At 69.3% G+C, this 25,136-nt stretch overlaps 1 protein-coding gene across 1 annotated transcript; it reads left to right on the top strand.

The window, feature by feature from the left end:
• Positions 1–1,293: 1,293 nt before the first annotated feature.
• NPC1L1 (NPC1 like intracellular cholesterol transporter 1) lies at positions 1,294–24,755 on the top strand. The gene is given in 20 exon segments (XM_054000489.1): positions 1,294–1,705; positions 1,708–1,766; positions 4,565–6,066; positions 7,470–7,570; positions 10,118–10,287; positions 10,697–10,825; positions 11,587–11,769; positions 12,679–12,793; positions 13,452–13,579; positions 13,924–14,061; positions 15,443–15,532; positions 16,796–16,986; positions 17,064–17,191; positions 18,437–18,557; positions 18,668–18,723; positions 19,758–19,908; positions 21,466–21,697; positions 22,392–22,505; positions 23,327–23,489; positions 24,388–24,755. Coding segments are annotated over 20 exon segments (4,494 nt in total). The 3' UTR covers positions 24,699–24,755.
• Positions 24,756–25,136: the final 381 nt, after the last annotated feature.

Consider the following 25,136-nt stretch of genomic DNA (forward strand, 5'->3'; position numbering starts at 1 on the left):
CGGTGCCATCAGCGACGGGCGTGGCACCGATCGCGGTCCAAGGCCCCGGACCCGGCGAGCACCGGGGACAGAGGGCACCGGCTGGCACTGGCACACGGGGATGGCACACGGGGATGGCACCGGGGTGGCCCTGGCACCACCAGGGTGGCACCGGGGTGGCCCTGGCACAGCCGGGTCCGTGCCCAGGGCGTGGGGGACACCAGGGCGTCACCCCCGGGATGTGGCACTGGCACAGGTGCTCGTGGGTGCCATCCCGCTGCCACCCTGGTGCCACCCTGGCCCCCCACATTCCCCAAATCGGCACCCGTGGCTGCCCCCGATGCCACCCTGGTGCCACCCTGGCCCCCCAATTCCCCGTTTTCTCCCCATTCCGGTGCCCCCTGCTGCCACCCTGGCCCCCAGTTCCCCGTTTTCCCCCATTCCGGTGCCCATGGGTGCCCCCTGTGCCACCCTGATGCCACCCTGACCCCCCGTTCCCCGTTTTCCCCCATTCCGGTGCCCCCTGATGCCACCCTGACCCCCAATTCCCCGTTTTCCCCCATTTCGTTGCCCACTGATGCCATCCCGTGCCACCCTGACCCCCCAGTTCCCCGTTTTCCCCCATTCCGGTGCCCATGGGTGCCCCCTGTGCCACCCTGATGCCACCCTGACCCCCCAGTTCCCCGTTTTCCCCCATTCCGGTGCCCATGGATGCCCCCTGTGCCACCCTGATGCCACCCTGACCCCCAATTCCCCGTTTTCCCCCATTCCGGTGCCCCCTGTGCCACCCTGTGCCACCCTGACCCCCCAATTCCACGTTTTCCCCCATTCCGGTGCCCATGGGTGCCCCCCTGATGCCACCCTGTGCCACCCTGGCCCCCCGTTCCCCGTTTTCCCCCATCCCGGTGCCCCCTGATGCCACCCTGTGCCACCCTGGCCCCCAGTTCCCCGTTTTCCCCCATTCCGGTGCCCCCTGATGCCACCCTGATGCCACCCTGTGCCACCCTGACCCCCAATTCCCCGTTTTCCCCCATTTCGTTGCCCCCTGATGCCATCCCGTGCCACCCTGACCCCCCAGTTCCCCGTTTTCCCCCATTCCGGTGCCCATGGGTGCCCCCTGTGCCACCCTGATGCCACCCTGACCCCCCAGTTCCCCGTTTTCCCCCCATTCCGGTGCCCATGGATGCCCCCCTGATGCCACCCTGATGCCACCCTGACCCCCTAATTCCCCGTTTTCCCCCATTCCGGTGCCCCCTGTGCCACCCTGTGCCACCCTGACCCCCCAATTCCACGTTTTCCCCCATTCCGGTGCCCATGGGTGCCCCCCTGATGCCACCCTGTGCCACCCTGGCCCCCAGTTCCCCGTTTTCCCCCATTCCGGTGCCCATGGGTGCCCCCCTGATGCCACCCTGTGCCACCCTGGCCCCCCGTTCCCCGTTTTCCCCCATCCCGGTGCCCCCTGATGCCCCCCTGTGCCACCCTGGCCCCCCGTTCCCCGTTTTCCCCCATCCCGGTGCCCGCCGCCGCCCGCAGGTGGCACTGCCGCCCCGCGCCGCTGGGTGCCAGCCGCGGTGCCCCCTGATCGATCGATCGATCGCTGCGGTTAATGATCGATCCGCGCCCGCCGCTGATTGGCCGCGCCGCCATCGTGCCAGCCGTGCCCTCCCCGCCTGGCACCGCTGCCCGGGGGGGGTTTAAAGGCGCGCCCGGCACCCGGGGGCACCCCCGGCAGCATGGCACCCGCCCTGGCACTGCCCGCCGCCCTCCTGGCGGCGCTGCTGGCGCTGGTGAGGGACGGGCGGCACCGCGGGGGCACCGGGAGTGGCACCGGGGGGGCGGGGGGCACGGCGCGGTGCCAGGCGGGTGGCACTTGGGTGGCACTTGGGTGGCACTCGGGGAGCTGAGGGTGGCAGAGCCAGGGGGACACGATTGTGGTGCCAGGCGGGTGGCATTTGGGTGGCATTTGGGTGGTACCCTTGTGATGCCAGTCGGGTGGCATTTGGGTGGCACTCAGAAGGTTTGGGGGTGGCAGAGCAGGGGGCACCATTCTGGTGCCAGGCGGGTGGCATTTGGGTGGCACTTGGGGGCACCGCACGGTGCCAATCGGGTGGCATTTAGGTGGCACTTGGGGCACCCCTGTGGTGCCAGTCGGGTGGCATTTCGGTGGCATTTGGGTGGCACTCAGAAGGTTTGGGGGTCGCAGAGCAGGGGGCACCATTCTGGTGCCAATCGGGTGGCATTCGTGTGGCACTTGGTGGCAATTGGGAGCTGAGGGTGGCAGTGCCAGGGGGGCACCACTGTGGTGCCCACCTGGTGGCGTTTGGGTGGCACTTGGGTGGCACTCGGACGATTTGGGGGTGGCAGGACCAGGGGGCACCGGCGCGGTGCCAGTCGGGTGGCATTTGGGAGGTGACGGTGGCAGAGCCGGGGGGGCATCATAGTGGTGCCCACTTGGTGGCGTTTGGGTGGCACTGGGAAGGTTTGGGGGTGGCAGAGCAGGGGACACCCCTGTGGTGCCAATCGGGTGGCATTTGGGTGGCATTTGCCAGGTGGGGGTGGCAGAGCCAGGGGGGCACCATCGTGGTGCCCACTGGGTGGCATTTGGGAGGGGCTGAGGGTGCCACCCCGGGGGTGCCCTTTGGGTGCCCACCGGGCGCCCACTGGGTGGCATCTGGGTGGCATCTGGGTGGCATTCAGAGGTGGCAGGGCCGGGACACCGCGCAGGTGCCCACTGGGTGCCCTTTGGGTGCCAGTCAGGGCTGATCTGGAGGAGCTGGGAGTGGCAGAGCCGCTCCCTGTGGTGCCCTCGGGTGGCACCCGGGTGCCAGCCGGGTGGCACTGGGGGGGTGCTGTGCGGCAGAGCAGGGGGACGCTGCCGTGGTGCCCATCAGGTGCCACCTGGGTGGCATTTGGGTGGCATTTGGGGGGGAGTGAGGGTGGCACAGAGTGGGACACCTCCGTGATGCCCATCAGGTGCCACTTGGGTGGCATTTGGCTGGCATTTGGGGGGGTGGGACACCTCCGCTGTGCCCCTCAGGTGCCACTTGGGGGGGGTACTGGGGGTGGCACAGGGTGGGACACCCCCGTGGTGCCCACCGGGTGCCATCTGGGCATCATTCAGAGGAAGGTGGCACAGTGTGGGGACACCCCCGTGGTGCCCATCAGGTGCCACCTGGGGGGGACTGGGGCTGGCACAGTGTGGGGCACCCCCGTGATGCCCGCCGGGTGCCACCTGGGCATCGTTTGGAGGATCCAAAGGTGGCACAGCTGTGGTGACACCCCCGTGGTGCCCACCCGGTGCCACCTGGAGTGACCGGGGCTGGCACAGTGTGTGACACCTCCATGGTGCCCACCCGGTGCCACCTGGAGTGACCGGGGGTGGCACAGTGTGTGACACTGCTGTGGTGCCCACCCGGTGCCACTTGGTTTGGCCGGGGGTGGCACAGTGTGTGACACTGCTGTGGTGCCCATCAGGTGCCACCTGGTGTGACCGAGGTTGGCACAGTGTGTGACACCTCCATGGTGCCCACCCGGTGCCACCTGGTGTGACCGGGGCTGGCACAGTGTGTGACACTGCTGTGGTGCCCATCAGGTGCCACCTGGTGTGACCGAGGTTGGCACAGTGTGTGACACCTCCATGGTGCCCACCCGGTGCCACCTGGTGTGACCGAGGGTGGCACAGTGTGTGACACCACCGTGGTGCCACCTGGGCATCGTTTGGAGGATCCAAAGGTGGCAAAGTGGGGAGACACCTCTGCTGTGCCCATCCGGTGCCACCTGGTGTGACCGGGGGTGGCACAGTGTGTGACACTGCTGTGGTGCCCACCCGGTGCCACTTGGTGTGACCGGGGCTGGCACAGTGTGTGACACCTCCATGGTGCCCACCCGGTGCCACCTGGTGTGACCGGGCCTGGCACAGTGTGTGACACCTCCATGGTGCCCACCCGGTGCCACCTGGTGTGACCGGGCCTGGCACAGTGTGTGACACCTCCATGGTGCCCACCCGGTGCCACCTGGTGTGACCGGGGCTGGCACAGCTGTGGTGACACCTCCATGGTGCCCACCCGGTGCCACCTGGAGTGACCGGGGCTGGCACAGTGTGTGACACCTCCATGGTGCCCACCCGGTGCCACCTGGAGTGACCGGGGGTGGCACAGTGTGTGACACTGCTGTGGTGCCCACCCGGTGCCACCTGGAGTGACCGGGGGTGGCACAGCTGTGGTGACACCTCCATGGTGCCCACCCGGTGCCACCTGGTGTGACCGGGGGTGGCACAGTGTGGGACACTGCTGTGGTGCCCACCCGGTGCCACCTGGAGTGACCGGGGGTGGCACAGTGTGTGACACTGCTGTGGTGCCCACCCGGTGCCACTTGGTGTGACCGGGGGTGGCACAGTGTGTGACACCTCCATGGTGCCCACCCGGTGCCACCTGGAGTGACCGGGCCTGGCACAATGTGTGACACCGCCGTGGTGCCACCTGGGCGTCGCTGGCACGAGCCGCAGCTGGCACCGCTGCGGCGACGCCTCCTCGGCGCCCGCGCCGGCGGTGCCCGCAGCGAGCCGTGCCCACCCGTGTGCCCGCAGGCGTCGCCGTCGCTGACCCCCGTGCGCCAGGCCGGCGTCTGCGCCTTCTACGGCGAGTGCGGGCGCAACCCGGAGGTGAACGCGTCGCTGGTGCCCTCGCAGGTGCCCTGCCTGTCCAACACGCCGGCGCGGGTGGCATCGGGCGCGCTGCTGGCGCTGCTGCGCTCCGTGTGCCCGGAGCTGGCCCGCGGCAGCGCTCGCGTTTGCTGCAGCCTGGGCCAGCTGAGCGCGCTGCGCCTCAGCGTGGGGCTCTCGGGCGCCGTGCTGGCGCGCTGCCCCGCCTGCGCCCGCAACTTCGCCAGCCTCTACTGCCACAACATCTGCAGCCCCGACCAGAGCCTCTTCACCAACGTCACCCGCGTGGGCGAGCGCGCCGCGCCCGGCGGCGGCCGCGCCGTGCTGGAGTACCGGCTCTTCTACCGGCGCCGCTACGCCGAGGCCGCCTTCGCGTCGTGCCAGGGCGTGCGGCTGCCGGCCACGGGCGGCTACGCCATCTCCACCATGTGCGGCCGCTACGGCGCCCGGCTGTGCACGGCCCAGCGCTGGCTGGACTTCCAGGGCGACAAGAACAACGGGCTGGCGCCGCTGCAGATCGACTTCCAGCTGCTGCCCGACGGCGCCGAGCCCGGCGAGGGCATCGCGCCGCTGGACGCGCCCGCCTGGCGCTGCGACCAAGCGCCGGGCGAGGGCCAGGAGCCGTGCTCGTGCCAGGACTGCGCCCTGGCCTGCCCGCCCGTGGCGCCGCCGCCGGGCCCGCCGCCGCCGTTCCGCGTGGGCAGCGCCGACGGCGCGCTGGTGCTGTGCGCGCTGCTCTTCGCCGGCCTCGCCCTGGCCTTCCTGGCGGCCGCGCTGCGCCGCCGGGGCGCCGCTGCGGAGGAGCCGCGCGGCCGCGGGCGCCCGAGGCGGCTGGGCGAAGGCTGGCAGCGCGCCCTGGAGCGGGCGTTCCGCCGCTGGGGCGAGGCGGTGGCGGCGCGTCCCGTGCCGGTGCTGGCGCTGGCGCTGGCGGCGGCCGGCGCGCTCTCGGCCGGGCTCGCCGCGCTGCGCCTGACCACGGACCCCGTGGAGCTGTGGTCGGCGGCCGGCAGCCGCGCCAGGCAGGAGAAGGCGTTCCACGACCGCCACTTCGGGCCCTTCCTGCGCACCAGCCAGCTGATCGTGACGGCGCCGGGGCGGCCCGGCGAAGCCTACGACTCGGTGCTGCTGGGCGCCAAGAACTTCAGCGGGGTGCTGGCGCTCGACGTGCTGCGGGCGCTGCTGGAGCTGCAGGAGGAGCTGGCGGGCGCGGCGGCGTGGGCGCCGGGCGCGGGCAGGAACGTGACGCTGCGCGACGTGTGCTACGCCCCGCTGAACCCCCGCCAGCCCCGCGTGGGCGACTGCGCCGTGTCCAGCGTCACGCAGTACTTCCAGAACAACCGCAGCCGCCTGGAGGCCCGCGCCTGGCAGCAGGACGGCAAGCAGCAGGGCGCCGTGGACTGGCACGACCACCTCATCTACTGCGTCAAGTGGGTGCCGCGCGGGGGGACCGCGGCGTGCCAGGGCTGGTGCCCAAGGGGTGCCGGACAGGGCACGGGGGTGCCCAGGTGTGGGGTTTGGGTGTCCCAAGGGGTGCCGGACAGGGCACGGTGCCCCCGGGGTGCCAGGGGTGGTGCCCCAAGGGGTGCTGGACACGGCACGGTGCCCGTGAGGTGCCAGGGGTGGTGCCCCAAGGAGTGCTGGACGTGGCACGGGGGTGCCCAGGTGTGGGGTTTGGGTGTCCCAAGGGGTGCTGGACACGGCACGGTGCCCCTGGGGTGCCAGGGGTGGTGCCCAAGGGGTGCTGGACGTGGCACGGTGCCCCTGGGGTGCCAGGGCTGGTGCCCAAGGGGTGCTGGGTGTGGCACGGTGCCCGTGGGGTGCCAGGGCTGGTGCCCAAGGGGTGCCGGACAGGGCACGGTGCCCCCGGGGTGCCAGGGTGTGGGGTTTGGGTGGTGCCCAAGGGGTGCTAGACACGGCACGGTGCCCGTGGGGTGCTAGGGGTGGTGCCCCAAGGGGTGCCGGACGTGGCACGGGGGTGCCCAGGTGTGGGGTTTGGGTGGTGCCCAAGGGGTGCTGGACACGGCACGGTGCTCCTGGGGTGCCAGGGGTGGTGCCCAAGGGGTGCTGGACGTGGCACGGTGCCCCTGGGGTGCCAGGGCTGGTGCCCAAGGGGTGCTGGACACGGCACGGGGGTGCCCGGGTGTGGGGTTGGGGTGTCCCAAGGGGTGCTGGACGTGGCACGGTGGCCGTGGGGTGCCAGGGGTGGTGCCCAAGGGGTGCTGGACGTGGCACGGTGCCCCTGGGGTGCCAGGGGTGGTGCCCAAGGGGTGCTGGACAGGGCACGGGGGTGCCCAGGTGTGGGGTTTGGGTGGTGCCCAAGGGGTGCTGGACGTGGCACGGTGGCCGTGGGGTGCCAGGGGTGGTGCCCAAGGGGTGCTGGACGTGGCACGGCGCCCCTGGGGTGCCCAGCTGTGGAGCCACCCGTGTCTCCCCGATCACTCTGGGGTGCCAGGCCGTGTCTCTGCTGTGCCACCTGCGTGTCCCCCAGGTGCCACCCACATGTCCCCCATCACTGTGGGGTGCCAGGCCGTGTCTCTGGGGTGCCACCCTCGTGTCCCCCACGCCGACTGGGCACTCTGAGGTGTCACCTGCGTGTCCCCATCACTGTGGGGTGCCAGGCCGTGTCTCTGGGGTGCCACCCACGTCCCCCACGGCAGCCGGGGGTGCCAGGCCGTGTCTCTGGGGTGCCACCCGCGTGTGCCCCGGGCCAGCCGGGGGTGCCAGGCCGTGTCTCTGGGGTGCCACCCGCGTGTGCCCCGGGCCAGCCGGGGCGCCCGGCGGGCACAGGCGGGCACGGCCCCGCTGACGCCCGCGGCGCTGTCGCCCCCAGCTCGCCGCTGTCGTTCAAGGACATCACGGCGCTGGAGCTGAGCTGCATGGCCGAGTACGGCGGGCCCGTGTTCCCCTACATCGCCCTGGGCGGCTACCGCGGTACGGGCACCGCGCGGGCACTGCCATGGCACTGCCATGGCCCGCAGTATGGGCACCGCGCGGGCACCGCCGTGGCACTGCCATGGCCCGCGGTACGGGCACCGCGCGGGCACCGCGTGGGCACTGCCATGGCCCGCGGTACAGGCACTGCCGTGGCACTGCCATGTCCCGTGGTACGGGCACCGTGTGGCACTGCCATGTCCTGCGGTACGGGCACCGCGTGGGCACTGCGTGGCACTGCCATGTCCCGTGGTACGGGCACTGCCATGGCACTGCCATGTCCCACGGTACAGGCACCGCCGTGGCACTGCCATGGTGCTGCCAAGTCCCGTGGTACGGGCACCGCACGGGCACTGCCATGGCACTGCCGTGTCCCACGGTACAGGCACCACCGTGGCACCGCCGTGGCACTGCCATGTCCTGCGGTATGGGCACCGCCGTGGCACTGCCGTGGCACTGCCATGTCCCTGTGGTACGGGCACCACGTGGGCACTGCCATGGCACTGCCGTGTCCCACGGTACAGGCACCACTGTGGCACTGCCATGGCACTGCCATGTCCTGCAGTACGGGCACCGTGTGGCACTGCCATGGCACTGCCATGTCCCTGTGGTACGGGCACCGCGTGGGCACTGCCATAGCACCACGATGGCACCCGGATGTCACTGCGGTGTCACCCCCATGTCACCTCCATGTCCCTGCGGTGTGGGCACCGCGATGGCACTGCCATGGCACTGCTGTGGCACCCCCACGTCACCCCCGTGTCACCTCCATGTCCCCGTGGTACAGGGCTGGGCACCGCGGTGTCACCCCCATGTCACCTCCATGTCCCTGCCATGTCACCCCAATGTCACCGCGGTGTCACCTCCATGTCCCCGCGGTACGGGCACCGTGCGGGCACCGCCGTGGCACCACAGTGTCACCCCCATGTCCCCTCCATGTCCCCGCCATGTCCCCGCCGTGTCTCCACCGTGTCCCCACGGTGTCCCTGTGATGTCCCCGTAGTGTCACCTCTGTGTCCCAGCCATGTCCCCCTGATGTTCCCATGGTGTCCCCACCATGTCACCACAATGTCCCCACCATGTCCCCGCAGTGTCACCGCAGTGTCCCCATCATGTCCCCACGGTGTCCCCGCGATGTCACCTCCATGTGCCCACCACGTCCCTCCGATGTCCCCACGGTGTTCCTGCCATGTCCCCTCCATGTCCCCAAGGGCTCCCCATGGTGTCCCCGTGATGTCACCGCAATGTCCCCACCATGTCCCCGCTCTGTCCCTGTGATGTCCCCGCCACGTCCCTGCCATGTCCCTGCAGTGTCCCAGCCACGTCCCCGTGTGTCCCCGTGGTGTCCCTGCCATGTCCCCGCGTTGTCCCCGCGGTGTCTCTGTGGTGTCCCTGTGATGTCCTCACCATATCCCGCAGTGTCCCCGGGATGTCCCCGTGGTGTCCCCACGGTGCCCCCACCATATCCCACGTTGTCCCCACGTGTCCCTGCGATGTCCCCGCATTGTCCCCGCGGTGTCTCTGTGGTGTCCCCACGTTGTCCCCGGGATGTCCCTACAGTGTCCCCACCATATCCTGCGGTGTCCCTGTGGTGTCCCCACGTTGTCCCTGTGGTGTCCCCGCGGTGTTCCCACCATATCCCGCAGTGTCCCCGTGTGTCCCCGCATTGTCCCTGCAGTGTCCCCACCATATCCCGCGGTGTCTCTGTGGTGTCCCCACGTTGTCCCCGTGGTGTCCCCGCAGTGTCCCCACCATATCCTGTGGTGTCTCTGTGGTGTCCCCACGTTGTCCCTGTGGTGTCCCCGCGGTGTCCCTACGTTGTCCCCACGGTGTCCCCACCATATCCCGTGGTGTCCCTGCATTGTCACCGTGGTGTCCCCGCGGTGTCCCCACCATATCCCACGGTGTCTCCGCGATGTCCCCACCTGTCCCCGTGTGTCCCCACATTGTCCCTGCGATGTCCCCGCGTGACCCCGCCATATCCCGCGGTGTCCCCGCATTGTCCCTGCGGTGTCCCCGCGATGTCCCCGCGTGTCCCCGCAATGTCCCCGCAGTGTCCCCACCATATCCTGCGGTGTCCCCGTGTGTCCCCGCGTGTCCCCGTGTGTCCCTGCGATGTCCCCGCAATGTCCCCGCATTGTCCCCGCAGTGTCCCCGCGTGTCCCCGTGTGTCCCCGCGTGTCCCCGCATTGTCCCCGCGTGTCCCCCGCATTGTCCCCGCATTGTCCCCGTGTGTCCCCGCGGTGTCCCCGCATTGTCCCCGCGGTGTCCCCGCATTGTCCCCGCATTGTCCCCGCGTGTCCCCCGCATTGTCCCCGCGTGTCCCCCGCATTGTCCCCGCAGTGTCCCCGCATTGTCCCCGTGTGTCCCTGCATTGTCCCCGCAGTGTCCCCGTGTGTCCCCGCATTGTCCCCGCATTGTCCCCGCATTGTCCCCGCATTGTCCCCGCGTGTCCCCCGCATTGTCCCCGCGTGTCCCCCGCATTGTCCCCGTGTGTCCCCGCGGTGTCCCCGCATTGTCCCCGCGTGTCCCCGCGTGTCCCCGCAGGGTCGGAGTACACGGAGGCCGAGGCGCTGATCGTCACCTACTCCCTGAACAACTTCCCGCCGGGGGACCCGCGCCTCGAGTGGGCGCTGAGCTGGGAGCGGCGCTTCCTGGCCGTGGTGCGCGACTTCCAGCGCCGCCACCGCCACCTCGCCGTCACCTTCATGGCCGAGGTGCGGCGCCGTGTCCCTTGTGTCACCTCCGTGTCCCCTCCCTGTCCCCTCCGTGTCACCTCTGTGTTCTCTCTGTGTCTCTGTGTGAGCCCTATGTCCCCTCCGTGTCACCTCTGTGTCCCCTCTGTGCCCTCTGTGTCCCCTCCGTGTCCCCTCCGTGTCCCCTGTGTGCGCCCCGTGCCCCTGGTGCCCCCCGTGTCCCTGTGCTCTTTTTATGTCCCCATGCCCCCCGTGTCCCCGTGCCCCTTCCATGTCCCCGTGTCCCCCATGTCCCCGTGTCCCCCATGTCCCTGTGTCCCCGTGCCCCTTCCATGTCCCCGTGCCCCCCATGCCCCCCATGTCCCCTGTGCCCCCTCCGGTGCCCGCGGTGCCCCCTCAGCTGTCGCTGTCGCTGTCGCTGTGCCCTCAGCGCTCTCTGGAGGACGAGATCAACCGCACGAGCGGGGAGGACCTGCCGGTGTTCGCCACCAGTTACCTGCTGGTCTTCGCCTACATCGCGCTGGCCCTGGGCGAGTACACGGCCTGGCGGCGGGTGCTGGTGAGCCCGGGGGCACGGGGGGCACGGGGGGCACGGGGGGCACGGGGGGTGACACAGGGACATGGTGACCCCGGGGGCACGGGGGGCACGGGGGTGACACAGGGACATGGTGACCCCGGGGGCACGGGGGGCACGGGGGTGACACAGGGACATGGTGAGCCCGGGGGCACGGGGGTGACACAGGGACATGGTGAGCCCGGGGGCACGGGGGGCACGGGGGTGACACAGGGACATGGTGAGCCCGGGGGCACGGGGGGCACGGGGGGCACGGGGGACATGGTGAGCCCGGGGGCACGGGGGGCACGGGGGTGACACAGGGACATGGTGAGCCCGGGGGCACGGGGGGCACGGGGGGCACGGGGGTGACACGGGGACATGGTGACCCCGGGGGCACGGGGGGCACGGGGACATGGTGAGCCCGGGGGCACGGCGGGCACAGGGGGCACGGGGGGCACGGGGGGCACGGGGACATGGTGAGCCCGGGGGCACGGCGGGCACAGGGGGCACGGGGGGCACGGAGGTGACACAGGGACATGGTGAGCCCGGGGGCACGGCGGGCACAGGGGGCACGGGGGGCACGGGGGTGGCACAGGGACATGGTGAGCCCGGGGGAGTCGGTCTGGGGGGTTCTGGGCGGTTCGGGGGTGCCAATCCGGGGGTGCCAGTCCAGGGGTGCTGAGCTGGGGGTGCCGATCCGGGGGGGTTGGGGGGTGCGGACCCGGGGGTGCCAGTCCAGAGGTGCCACCCCGGGGGTGCCGCAGGTGGAGTCGAAGGTGACGCTGGCACTGGGTGGCATCGCCGTGGTGCTGGGGGCCGTGCTGGCCGCCATGGGGCTGCTGGCGCTGCTGGGGCTGCCCTCGTCCCTCATCATCATCGAGGTCGTGCCCTTCCTCGTGCTGGCCGTGGGCGCCGACAACATCTTCATCTTCGTGCAGGAGCTGCAGGTGCGGGCACCGCGGGCACCGCGGGCACCGCGGGCACCGGGGGCCACTGGGGAATGGGGAGAACCGGGGGACACCGGGGCACCAGGGGATGGGGGGCACTGGGGGCACCGCGGGCACCGGGGGCACCGGGGGCCACTGGGGAATGGGGAGAACCGGGGGACACCGGGGCACCAGGGGATGGGGGGCACCGCGGGCACCGCGGGCACCGGGGGCATCGGGGGCCACTGGGGAATGGGGGGAACCGGGGGACACCGGGGCACCAGGGGATGGGGGGCACCGCGGGCACCGCGGGCACCGGGGGCACCGGGGGCGACTGGGGGATGGGAGGAACCGGGGAACACCGGGGCACCAGGGGATGGGGGGCACTGGGGGAACCGAGGGCACCGGGGGCACCAGGAGAACCGGGGGCACCAGGAGAACCGGGGGCACCGGGGGCCACTGGGGGATGGGGGGAACCGGGGAACACCGGGGCAACCGAGGCACCGGGGGTTGGGGGGCACTGGGGGCACCGGGGGCGACTGGGGGGGCACTGGGGGGCACTGGGGGATGGGGAGCACCGAGGGCACCGAGAGGCACCGGGGGGCATCGGGGGGCACGGGGGGCACCGGGGGACGGAGGTGGCACAGGGACATGGGGGGACATGGGGGGCACAGGGCGGGCACAGGGTGCCCCCCGGACCTGGGGGCACCCCTGGGTATCTGGGGGTGCCCCGGGGTATCTGGGGGTGCCCCTGGGTATCTGAGGGTGCCCCGGGGTATCTGGGGGTGCCCCTGGGTATCTGAGGGTGCCCCGGGGTATCTGGGGGTGCCCCTGGGTATCTGAGGGTGCCCCGGGGTATCTGGGGGTGCCCTGGGTGCCCCCCGGACCCGGGGGCGCCCCTGGGTGCCCCTGACCCGGCCCTGGCAGCAGCAGTCGCAGCGGGAGCCGGGCGAGACGCGGGAGCAGCACGTGGGGCGGGTGCTGGCACAGGTGGCACCGAGCATGGTGCTCTGCAGCCTCTCCGAGACCCTCTGCTTCCTCCTCGGTGCGCCGGGGGCACCGCGGGCACCGGGGGGCACGGGGGGCACGGGGGGGATCAGGGGGCATCGGGGGGGATTGAAGGGCACGGGGGGGATCGGGGGCACAGAGGGCACCGAAGGATGGAGGTGGCACAGGGACGTGGGGGGCACAGGGGGCACAGGGACATGGGGGACATGGTGGGCACTGGGGGCATGGAGGGCACAGGGTGGGCACAGGGATATGGGGGACATGGGGGGCACAGAGGGCACAGGGACATGGGGGGCACCGGAGGATGGAGGTGGCACAGGGACACGGGGGGCACGGGGGCACAGGGACATGGGGGGCACAGGGGTCACAAGGACATGGGGGGCACGGGGTGCATGTCTGGCGACCCAAGAGGTGCCAGGATGCCAGGGGGATGCCAGGGGGATGTCCCAGTGACCCAGGGGGTGCCAGGGGCGTTCCAGGGGGTCTCCGGTGACCCGGGGGTGCCAAGGGGGTGCCAGGGGGTCTTTGGTGACTCGGGGGGTACCGGGGGGTCTCCGGTGACCCGGAGGTGCCAGGGGGTGCCAGTGACACGGGAATGCCAGGGGGATGCCAGGGGGATGTCCCAGCGACCCAGGGGGTGCCAGGGGGGTGCCAGGGGGTCTCCGGTGACCCGGGGGTGCCCGGGGGTCCCGCAGGTGCCCTCTCGTCCATGCCAGCCGTGCGCACCTTCGCCCTCACGGCCGCGCTCGCCATCGCCCTGGACCTGGCACTGCAGCTCTCGGCCTTCGTGGCACTGGTGGCACTGGACAGCCGCAGGCAGGAGGTGGCACCGGGGGCACCGCGGGGCACGGGCTGGGCACGGGGCGGGGGTGAGGGTCCCCGGGGTGGGCACGGCGTGGGCACAGGGACCCCAGGGTGGGTACGGGGACCCCAGGGTGGGCACAGGGTGGGCACAGGGTGGGTGTGGGGACCCCAGGGTGGGCACAGAGTGGGCGAGAGATCCCCAGGGTGGGCGTGAGCATGCCCAGGGTGGGCACAGGGCGCCAATGGAGCCGCCAGGGTGGGTGAGGGCCCCCAGGCTGTGCCCAGGGTGGGCAGGGGACACCCGCGGGGCACGGGGGTGGGGGGGCCGCAGAGGAGCCGTGCCAACCCCCCCGTGCCCCCCAGGCCGGGCGCTTCGACTTCTGCTGCTGCTGCGGGACGGGCAAGGGGGGCACGGCCGGGGTGGGCAGGGGGCTGCTGCGCCCCCTCCTCGAGCGCTACTACACCCCCGTGCTGCTGCACCCCCTGGTGCGGCCCGCCGTGGTGAGGGCACGGGGGGCACGGCGGGCACGGGGGGAATTGGGGACATTGGGGGCACTGGGGGCACTGGGGGCACTGTGGGCATTGGGGGCATTGGGGGCATGGGGGGATTGGGGGCATTGGGGGCACTGGGGGGCACTGGGGGCACTGGGGGGCACAGGGGGCACTTGGGGCATGGGGGGCATTGGGGGCACTGGAGGGCACTGGGGGGCACTGGGGGCACTGGGGGGCACTGGGGGCATTGGGGGCACTGGGGGCACTGGGGGCACTGGGGGCACTGGGGGCACTGGGGGCACTGTGGGCATTGGGGGCACTGGGGGCACTGGGGGCATTGGGGGCATTGGGGGCACTGGGGGCACTGGGGGCATTGGGGGCATTGGGGGCACTGGGGGCACTGTGGGCATTGGGGGCACTGGGGGCACTGGGGGCATTGGGGGCATTGGGGGCACTGGGGGCACTGGGGGCATTGGGGGCATTGGGGGCACTGGGGGGCACTGGGGGGCACTGGGGGCACTGGGGGGCACTGGGGGCATTGGGGGCATTGGGGGCACTGTGGGCATGGGGGCACTGGGGGCACTGGGGGCACTGGGGGCATTGGGGGCACGGGGGCACTGGGGGCATTAGGGGCAGGGGGGGATTGGGGGCATTGGGGGAACTGGGGGCACTGGGGGCACTGTGGGCATTGGGGGCACTGGGGGCACTCGGGGCATTGGGGGCACTGTGGGCATTGGGGGCATTGGGGGCACTGGGGGCACTGGGGGCACTGGGGGCACTGGGGGGCACAGGGGGCACTGGGGGGCACTGGGGGCATTGGGGGCTTTGGGGGCAGGGGGGATTGGGGGCATTGGGGTGCACGGGGGGCATTGGGGGCATTGGGGGCATTTGGGGCACTGGGGGCACTGGGGGGTACAGGGGGCATTTGGGGCATGGGGGGATTGGGGGCATTGGGGGCACTGGGGGGCACAGGGGGCACTGGGGGCATCGGGGGCATTGGGGACATTGGGGACACTGGGGGCACTGGGGGCACTGGGGGCATTGGGGGCACTGGGGGCACTGGGGGCACTGGGGGCATTGGGGGCATTGGGGATATGGGGGTGCCCTGGGGGGTTTGGGGTTTTGGGGTGGCACGAGGGGTCTGTGGGCATTTGGGGTGACACAAGGGGTCCATGGGGGTTTTGGGGTTCCGGGGTTTTGAGGTTTGGGGGTTCGGGGGTTCGAGGGTTCAGGGTTTTGGGGTTTGGGGTCCCTGGGGTTTTGGGGTTCGGGGGTTTTGGGGTTCGGGGGTTTTGGGGTTCGGGGGTTTTGGGGTTCGGAGGTTCGGGGTTTTGGGGTTTGGGGTCCCTGGGGTTTTGGGGTTCGCTCCCTGAGCAGAGCCCCTGCCCAGGTGCTGCTGTTCCTGTTCCTGGCCTGCTCCGGGCTCTTCCTGCTCTTCCACGTGTCCGTGGGGCTGGACCAGGAGCTGGCACTGCCCGAGGTGGGCACCGCACCCGGGCACCGCGGGCACAGCCCGGGGACAGCGGGGGGACAGCGGGGGGGCACAGGGGACACAGCAGGGGACAGCGGGGGGACAGTGGGGGGGACACAGGGGACACACCAGGGGACAGCGGGGGGACAGCAAGGGGGGCACAGGGGACACAGCAGGGGACAGCGGGGGGACAGGGGGACGGGGGGGACAGGGGGACACAGTGGGGACACATGGGGGGACAACAGGGCCCTCAGGGGACATCCAGGGGGGTGGCCCACATGGGGAGGCTTGGGGACACGTGGGGGTGACATAAGGGGACATGGGGGGTGAGCCACCTGTGGGTGCTGGGTGGGTGACACGGCCCTTTATGGGGACACATGGGGGTGTGACACGGGGACACATGGGGGTGTGACATGGCCCTGTATGGGGACACATGGCAGGGGTGACACAGCCCTTTATGGGGTCACATGGGGGTGTGACATGGCCCTGTATGGGGACACATGGGGGTGTGACACGGGGACACATGGGGGTGTGACATGGCCCTGTATGGGGACACATGGGGGTGTGACACAGGGACACATGGGGGTGTGACATGGCCCTGTATGGGGACACACAGGGATTCTGGCACCCCTTTGGGACCCCTTTGGGACCCCTTTGGGACCCATTGGGTGCCCACCATGGTGGTCCTTAGGTGACCATTGAGTCTCCATTGGGTGCCCATTGGGTGCCCATTGAATGCCCGTTGGGTGCCCATTGAATGACCATTGAATGCCCACTGGGTGCCCATTGAATGACCACTGAATGTCCACTGGATGACCATTGGGTGCCAATTGGGTGCCCATTGAATATCCATTGGGTGCCCATTGAATGACCATTGAATGCCCACTGGATGACCATTGGGTGCCCATTGACTGTCCATTGGGCGCCCATTGAATGCACATTGAGTGCCCATTGGGTATCCATTGGGTGCCCATTGAATGCCCACTGGATGACTATTGGGTGCCCATTGAATGCCCATTGAATGCCCATTGGGCACCCATTGAATGCCCATTGGGTGCCAATTGGTTATCCATTGGTTTTCCATTGAATGACCATTGAATGCCCACTGGGTGCCCATTGAATGCACATTGGGTGCCCATTGGGCATCTACTGGAACCTCATTGGGACCCCATTGGGACCCCATTGGGACCCCCTCTGGGACCCCTCTGGGACCCCTCTGGGCCCCCGTGTGCCGCCGCGCGGGTGCCACCCCTGTTGCCCGTCTGTCCCCAGGACTCGTACCTGCTGCCGTACTTCTCGGCACTGAACCAGTACCTGGCCGTGGGTGTCCCCACCTACTTTGTCACCACGGGCGGGTACAACTTCTCCTCGGAGAACGGCACCAACGCCATCTGCTCCAGCGCCGGCTGCGACGCCGACTCGCTGACCCAGACCATCCAGCTGGCCACGCTCTTCCCCAACGTGTGAGTGGCCGGCGACGCCCGCGGGCACCCGGGCCGGCCGTGCCCGGCTCGTGCCAGCCCCGTGCCCCCTGTCCCAGGTCCTACCTGGCCATCCCGGCCACCTCGTGGGTGGATGATTTCCTGGACTGGCTGAACCCCATGGTGCGCTGCTGCCGCATCCACCAGAGCGGGGAGCACAAGGGCGAGTTCTGCCCCTCCACCAGCAGTGAGTGTGGGGCGCGGGGACGGCGGCTACTCGGTGGTGGCCACTGCGTGCCCGCCGTGGTGGTCCTTAGGTGTACATTGAGTGCCCAGCACCGTGGCCACCGGGTGCCCACCGTGGTGGTCCTTAGGTGTGCATTGAGTGCCCACCACCGTGGCCACTGGGTGCTCAGCATAGTGACCAATGGATGTCCATTGGTTGTCCATTGGGTGCCCATTGAATGACAGTTGGGTGCCCATTGGTTGCCAACTAATTGTCCATTGGGTGCCCATTTAATGACCATTGAATGACCATTGGATGTCCATTGGGTGCCCATTGGGTGTCCATTGGGCGCCCATTGATTGACCATTGGGCGTCCATTGAGTGCCCATTGATTGACCATTGGGCATGCATTGGGTGCCCATTGGTCACCCACCATGGTGGTCATTGGGTGCCCTCTGGGCGTCAATTGAGTGATCATTAGTTGTCCATTCAGTGCCCATTGATTGACCATTGGTTGTTTATTGGGCACCCACTGGGTGACCATTGGGTGTCCATTGGGTGTCCATTTGGAGCCCATTGAGTGACCATTGGGTGTCCATTGAGCGCCCGTTGAGTGACCATTGGGTGGCCATTGGGTGTCCATTGGGCGGCCATTGAATGACCATTGGGTGTCCATTGAGCGCCCATTGAGTGTCCATTGGGTGTCCATTGGGCGCCCATTGAGCGCCCATTGATTGACCATTGGGCGCCCATTGAGCGCCCATTGAGTGACCATTGGGTGGCCATCGGGTGTCCATTGAGTGACCATTGGGCACCCATTGAGCACCCATTGGGCGCCCATTGAGTGCCCATTGAGTGACCATTGAGTGACCATTGGGTGTCCATTGGGCGGCCATTGAATGACCATTGGGTGTCCATTGAGCACCCATTGAGTGTCCATTGGGCGCCCATTGAGCGCCCATTGAGTGACCATTGGGTGGCCATCGGGTGTCCATTGAGTGACCATTGGGCACCCATTGAGCACCCATTGAGTGACCATTGAGTGACCATTGAGTGACCATTGGGCGGCCATTGAGTGACCACTGGGTGTCCATTGGGCGCCCATTGATCACCCATTGGGCATCCATCGGGCACCCATTGGTCGCCCACCACGGCAGCCATTGGGTACCTGCAGTGATGACCACCGGGCGCCGGCTTGCTGCCGCCGTGGTGGCCACGGTGCCCAGCGGTGCCCGGTGGCCGCGCTGAGCCCGCGTGTGCCCGCAGCCGACCCCAGCTGCACTCTGGGCAAGTGCCTGAGGGAGGTGCGGCGGCCCACGGCCGCGGAGTTCCAGCGCTTCCTGCCCTGGTTCCTGCAGGACCGGCCCACGCTGCAGTGCGCCAAGGGGTGAGTGGCACCGCCTGGCACCGCCTGGCACCGCCTGGCTGTCCCCGGGTGTCCCCCGGTGTCCCCCGGTGTCCCCCGGTGTCCCCTGACCGTCCCGGGTGTCCCCGCAGTGGCCTGGGCGCTTATGACACGGCCGTGAGCATGGACAGCAACGGCACCATCCTGGGTGAGTGCGGAGTGACCGCTGAGTGACCGCTGAGTGACCAATGAGTGACCGCTGAGTGACCACTGAGTGACCACTGATCACTGAGTGACTGCTGAGTGACTGCTGAGTGACCACTGACCACTGAGTGACTGCTGAGGGACCACTGAGTGACCACCACTGACCACTGAGTGACTGCTGAGGGACCACTGACCACTGAGTGACTGCCAAGTGACCGCTGAGTGATCACTGACCACAGTGTGACCACAGAGTGACCACTGACCTCTGAGTGACTGCTGAGTGACCACTGAGTGACCACAGAGTGTCCGCTGCCCCCAGAGTGACCGCTGCCCCCATGGTGCCCACTGTCCCCAGAGTGCCCACTGCCCTCAGAGTGACCACTGCCCCCAGAGTGACCACTGCCCCCAGAGTGCTCACTGCCCCCAGAGTGACCACTGCCCTCAGAATGACCACTGCCCCCCTGGTGCCCACTGCCCTCAGAGTGACCACTGCCCCCAGAGTGCCTGCTGCCCCCATGGTGCCCACTGCCCCCAGTGTGCACGCTGCCCCCATGCCCACTGCCCCCGTGGTGCCCACTGCCCCCACAATGCCCACTGCCCCCAGAGTGACCACTGCCTCCGTGGTGCCACTGCCCCCAGAGTGACCACTGCCCTCAGAGTGACCACTGCCCCCAAAGTGCCCGCTGCCCCCGCAGTGCCCGCTGCCCCCATGGTGACTAGTGCCCCCAGAGTGGCCACTGCCCCCTGAGTGCCCACTGCCCCCAGAGTGCCCACTGCCCCCAGAGTGCCTGCTGCCCCCAAAGTGCACACTGCTTCCAGAGTGCCCACTGCCCCCAGAGTGACCACTGCCCCCGTGGTGCCACTGCCCTCAGAGTGACCACTGCCCCTAGAGTGACCACTGCCCCCAGAGTGACCACTGCCCCCAGAGTGCCCACTGCTTCCAGAGTGCCCACTGCCCCCGAAGTGTCCACTGCCCCCATTATGCCCACTGCCCCCGAAGTGCCCGCTGCCCCGCGGTGACCGGTGCCCTGTCCGCAGCCACGCGCTTCATGGCGTACCAGCGGCCGCTGCGCACGTCCCAGGAGTACACGGGTGCCCTGCGCGCTGCCCGCGCCCTGGCAGAGCGCATCACGGGCACCCTGCGCGCCGTGCCCGGCACCGACCCCTCCTTCCGTGTCTTCCCCTACACGTGAGTGGCACTGCCGCCCCGCGGGCACCGCCACACGCGGGGGGACCCGCCGGGGGCACGGGGTCACTGTGGGTGCCCGCTGAGGGGCGGCCAGGTAGCGGTGCCCAGCTCAGGGTGCCCGATCTGGGGTGCTGGGGGTGCCCCAGTGCCCTTTTTGGGGGTCACAAGGGGGTGCCCAGTTAGGGGTGCCCATCCCAGGGTGCCGGGGGTGCCCCAGTGCCCTTTTTGGGGGTCACAAGGGGGTGCCCAGTTAGGGGTGCCCATCCCAGGGTGCCGGGGGTGCCCCAGTGCCCTTTTTGGGGGTCACAAGGGGGTGCCCAGGTCAGGGTGCCCATCCCAGGGTGCCGGGGGTGCCCCGGTGCCCCTGTTGGGGGGCACTAGGATGCCCAGGTCAGGGCTTAGCGGGGGTCCCAACTCAGGGGTGCCCAGGTAAGGGGTGCCCAGGTAAGGGATGTCCACACCAGGGTGCCCAGTGCCAATTTGGGGTGCCTGGTGCCAATTTTGAGGTCCCAGTGCCGATATCGTTGTATCCAGTGCCCGTTTTGGGGTGCCCAGTGCCCATATCAGGGGTCCCGGTGCCATCTCAGGATGTCCAGTGCCCATATCACGATACCCAATGCCCGTATCACAATACCCAGTGCCCATTTTGGCGTGTCCGGTGCCAATTTTGGGGTGCCCAGTGCCCATATCACGATACCCAGTGCCCATTTTGGGGTCCCCAGTGCCCGTGTCACGACACCCAGTGCCCATTTTCGGGTGCCCAGTGCCCATATCAGGGTTCCCAGTGCCCATGCCACGACACCCAGTACCAATTTTGGGGTTCCAGTGCCCGTGTCACGATACCCAGTGCCCATTTTGGGGTGCCCAGTGCCCATGCCATGACACCTAGAACCAATTTTGGGGTTCCAGTGCCCGTGTCACGATACCCAGTGCCCATTTTGTGGTGCCCAGTGCCCATATTGGCATGCCCAGTGCTCATCTCAGGGTGCCCAGTGCCCATTTTGGGGTGCCCAGTGCCCGTGTCACGACACCCAGTGCCAATTTTGGGGTTCCAGTGCCCGTGTCACGATATCCTGTGCCCATTTTGGGGTGCCCAGTGCCCATTTTGGGGTGCCCAGTGCCCGTTTCATGATACCCAGTGCCCATTTTGGGGTTCCCAGTGCCCATTTTGGGGTGCCCGGTGCCAATTTTGGGGTTCCAGTGCCCGTATCATGATACCCAGTGCCCATTTTGGGGTTCCAATGCCCGTGTCACGATACCCAGTGCCCATTTTGGGGTGCCCAGTGCTCATTTTGGGGTTCCAGTGCCCATATCACGATACCCAGGGCCCATATCAGAGTGCCCAGTGCCCGTATCACGACACCCAGTGCCCATTTTGGGGTGCCCAGTGCCCGTGTCACAACACCCAGTGCCCATTTTGGGGTGCCCAGTGCCCGTGTCATGATATCCTGTGCCCATTTTGGGGTGCCCAGTGCCCATTTTGGGGTTCCAGTGCCCGTTTTGGGGTGCCCAGTGCCCATCTCAGGGTCCCCAGTGCCAGCGCGGTGCCACCCGCAGGGTGACGTACGTGTACTACGAGCAGTACTTGACGGTGGTGTACGAGGGGCTGCTGACGCTGGCACTGTGCCTGGTGCCCACCTTCGCCGTGTCCTTCCTGCTGCTGGGCATGGATGCCCGCTCCAGCCTGGCCACGCTGCTCACCATCGCCATGGTGCTGCTGGGCACCGTGGGCGGCATGGCGCTCTGGGCAGTGCCCTACAACGCCGTGGCACTCATCAACCTCGTGGCGGTGCGGGGGCACGGCGGGTGGCACAGGGATGTGGGGTGGCACGGGGACACAGGGCACGGCGGGTGGCACAGGGATGTGGGGTGGCACAGGGATGTGGGGTGGCACAGGGATGTGGGGTGGCACAGGGGACATGGGGCACGCTGGGTGGCACGGCGACGTGGGGTGGCACAGGGATGTGGGGTGGCACAGGGATGTGAGGTGGCACAGGGACACAGGGCACGTTGGGTGGCACGGTGACGTGGGGTGGCACGGGGACACAGGGACACGGGGCACGGCGGGTGACACAGCGACGTGGGGTGGCACGGGGACATGGGGCACGTTGGGTGGCACGGTGACGTGGGGTGGCACGGGGACACGGGGCACTTTGGGTGTCACGGTGACGTGGGGCACACGGGGCACGCTGGGTGGCACCGGGATGTGGGGTGGCACGGGGACACGGGGCACGTTGGGTGGCACTGGGCACGTGAGGTGGGACATGGGGCGGCTCTGCTGGCACTGGGGGTGTCTCTGGTGGCACGGGAGTGGCTCGGGTGGCACAGGGGGTGGCTCGGGTGGCACAGGGGGTGGCTCTGGTGGCACGGGGTGGCTCGGGTGGCACACGGGATGGCTCTGGGGGCACAGGGGGTGGCTCTGGCGGCACGGGGTTGGCTCTGGGGCACAGGCGGTGCCCGGGGTGACAGTCGGTGCCCCTCAGGCCGTTGGCATCTCGGTGGAGTTCGTGTCCCACATCACCTGCGCCTTCGCCCGCAGCCGCCAGCCCACGCGGGTGGCACGAGCCGCCGAGGCCACTGTCACTATGGGCAGCAAGGTGGGCACGGGGGGCACCGCGGGACACCCTGCCGGGATCGGGGTGGCACTGCGGGACCCCGAACCCTCCTGGGGCTGGGGGTGGCACCGTGGGACCTCCTGGGCTGGGGGTGGCACCGCGGGACCTGCCGGGATCGGGGTGGCACCGTGGGACCCTAAACTCTCCTGGGCTGGGGGTGGCACCGTGGGACCTGCCGGGATCGGGGTGGCACCGTGGGACCCCAAACTCTCCTGGGCTGGGGGTGGCACCGTGGGACCTGCTGGGGGTGGCACCGTGGGACACCAAACCCTCCTGGGCTGGGGGTGGCACCATGGGACCTGCTGGGGGTGGCACCGTGGGACACCAAACCCTCCTGGGCCGGGGGTGGCACTATGGGACCTCCTGGGGCTGGGAGGTGGCACCGCGGGACCTGCTGGGGCTGGAGGGTGGCACTATGGGACCCTAAAATCTCCTGGGGCTGGGGGTGGCACCGCGGGACCTGCTGGGGTGGCACCCTGGGACCTGCTGGGGGTGGCACTGCGGGACCTCCTGGGGTGGGGGTGGCACCATGGGACCCCAAACTCTCCTGGGCTGGGGATGACACCCCGGGACCTGCTGGGGGTGGCACCCCGGGACCTGCTGGGGGTGGCACCCCGGGATCTCCAGTTGCTGGGGTGGCACCCCGGGACCTGCTGGGGGTGACACCCCGGGACCTGCTGGGGTGGCACCCCGGGACCTGCTGGGGTGGCACCCCGGGACCTCCAGTTGCCGGGGTGGCACCGCGGGCCGCTGTCGCCGCGGGCCGCTGTCACCAGGGGTGGCCGCTGTCGCTGTCGCCGCAGGTGGTGGCGGGGGTGGCCATGACCAACCTGCCGGGCGTGGCGGTGCTGGCGTTCGCCAAGGCGCGCCTGGTGCAGATCTTCTTCTTCCGCCTCAACCTCATCATCACCGTGCTGGGGCTGGCGCACGGGCTGGCGTTCCTGCCCGTGCTGCTCAGCTACATCGGTACGGGCCACCGCGGCACCGGGACGGGGACAGGGACACCGGGACAGGGACAGGGACGGGGACACGGGGACAGGGACACCGGGCACGGGCATGGGGACAGGGACAGGGGCACCGCGGCACCAGGACGGGGACAGGGACACCGGGACAGGGACAGGGACACCGGGACAGGGGCACCGCGGCACCGGGACGGGGACACCGGGACAGGGACAGCGGGGCACGGGGACAGGGACAGGGACAGGGACAGGGACACCGGGACAGGGACAGGGACACCGGGCACGGGCATGGGGACAGGGACAGGGGCACCGCGGCACCGGGACGGGGACACCGGGGCACGGGGACAGGGACGGGGACAGGGACACCGGGACAGGGACAGCGGGGCACGGGGACAGGGACAGGGACACGGGGACAGGGACACCGGGACAGGGACAGGGGCACCACGGCACCGGGACAGGGATACCGGGGCACGGGGACAGGGACAGGGACAGCGGGACAGGGACAGGGGCACCGAGGCACGGGCATGGGGATGGGGGCAGGGACAGGGGCACTGTGGGCAGGGGGACAGGGACAGGGATGGGGACAGGGACAGGGGCACCGGGGAACGGGCATGGGAACAGGGGCACCGCGCCACGGGCACGGGGCACGGGGACACCGGGACAGGGGCACCGGGGCAGGGGGACAGGGACAGGGACACCGCAGCACAGGGACGGGGACAGGGACAGTGGCACCGCGGGCACGGCACAGGGACAGGGACAGTGGCACCTCTGGGACAGGGACAGTGTCACCTTGGGGATGATGACAGGGACAGTGACACCGTGCCCATTGTCCCCTCAGCCTGGGGGACAATCCCAGTGTCACCTCGGGGACAGGGACAGTGACACCGCCCCCACTGTCCTCACAGGGCCCAGGCCGCAGGTGCCAGCGGGGGAGGACGCGCCAGGGGACACCGTGCAGGGGACAGCGCTGGGCCTGGACAACCCCCACTTCAAGGACACGGACAGGGACAGGGACAGGGACAAGGACAGGGACAGGGACAAGGAGAAGGAGAAGGCCAAGGAGAAGGAGAAGGAGAAGAAGGACACAGACAAGGAGAAGGAGAAGGACAAGGACACGGACAGGGACAAGGAGAAGGAGAAGAAGGACACAGACAAGGAGAAGGAGAAGGACAGGGACAAGGACAAGGACAAGGACACGGTGTCCGGGAAGGGCTGAGCCCCCCTGTCCCCCCCGTGCCCCTCCCCCCTTTCTATTTAAACTGGTTTTGTCACATCCTGGACTGGTCGGACTGGGAGGGATGATGGGGGAGGGGTGCTGCGCCTCGGGTCCCAAATGTCACAGGGGTTGGGGACATTGGGACAGTGTGTGGGGCACAGGGACACTGTGGGGACACTGTGGGGCCAGGGCCATGTGGGACACAGGGACGCTGTGGGGACACTGTGGGGACAGGATTTGGGGCACAGGGACACTGTGGGGACAGGGACACTGGGGACAGGGCCATGTGGGCACCGGGACACTGTGGGGACACTGTGGGGACAGGATTTGGGGCACAGGGACACTGTGGGGACAGGGACACTGGGGACAGGGCCATGTGGGCACCGGGACACTGTGGGGACAGGATTTGGGGCACAGGGACACTGTGGGGACACGGGG

Source organism: Vidua macroura, chromosome 28 (genome assembly GCF_024509145.1).
Source record: "Vidua macroura isolate BioBank_ID:100142 chromosome 28, ASM2450914v1, whole genome shotgun sequence".
Taxonomy (NCBI): domain Eukaryota; kingdom Metazoa; phylum Chordata; class Aves; order Passeriformes; family Viduidae; genus Vidua; species Vidua macroura.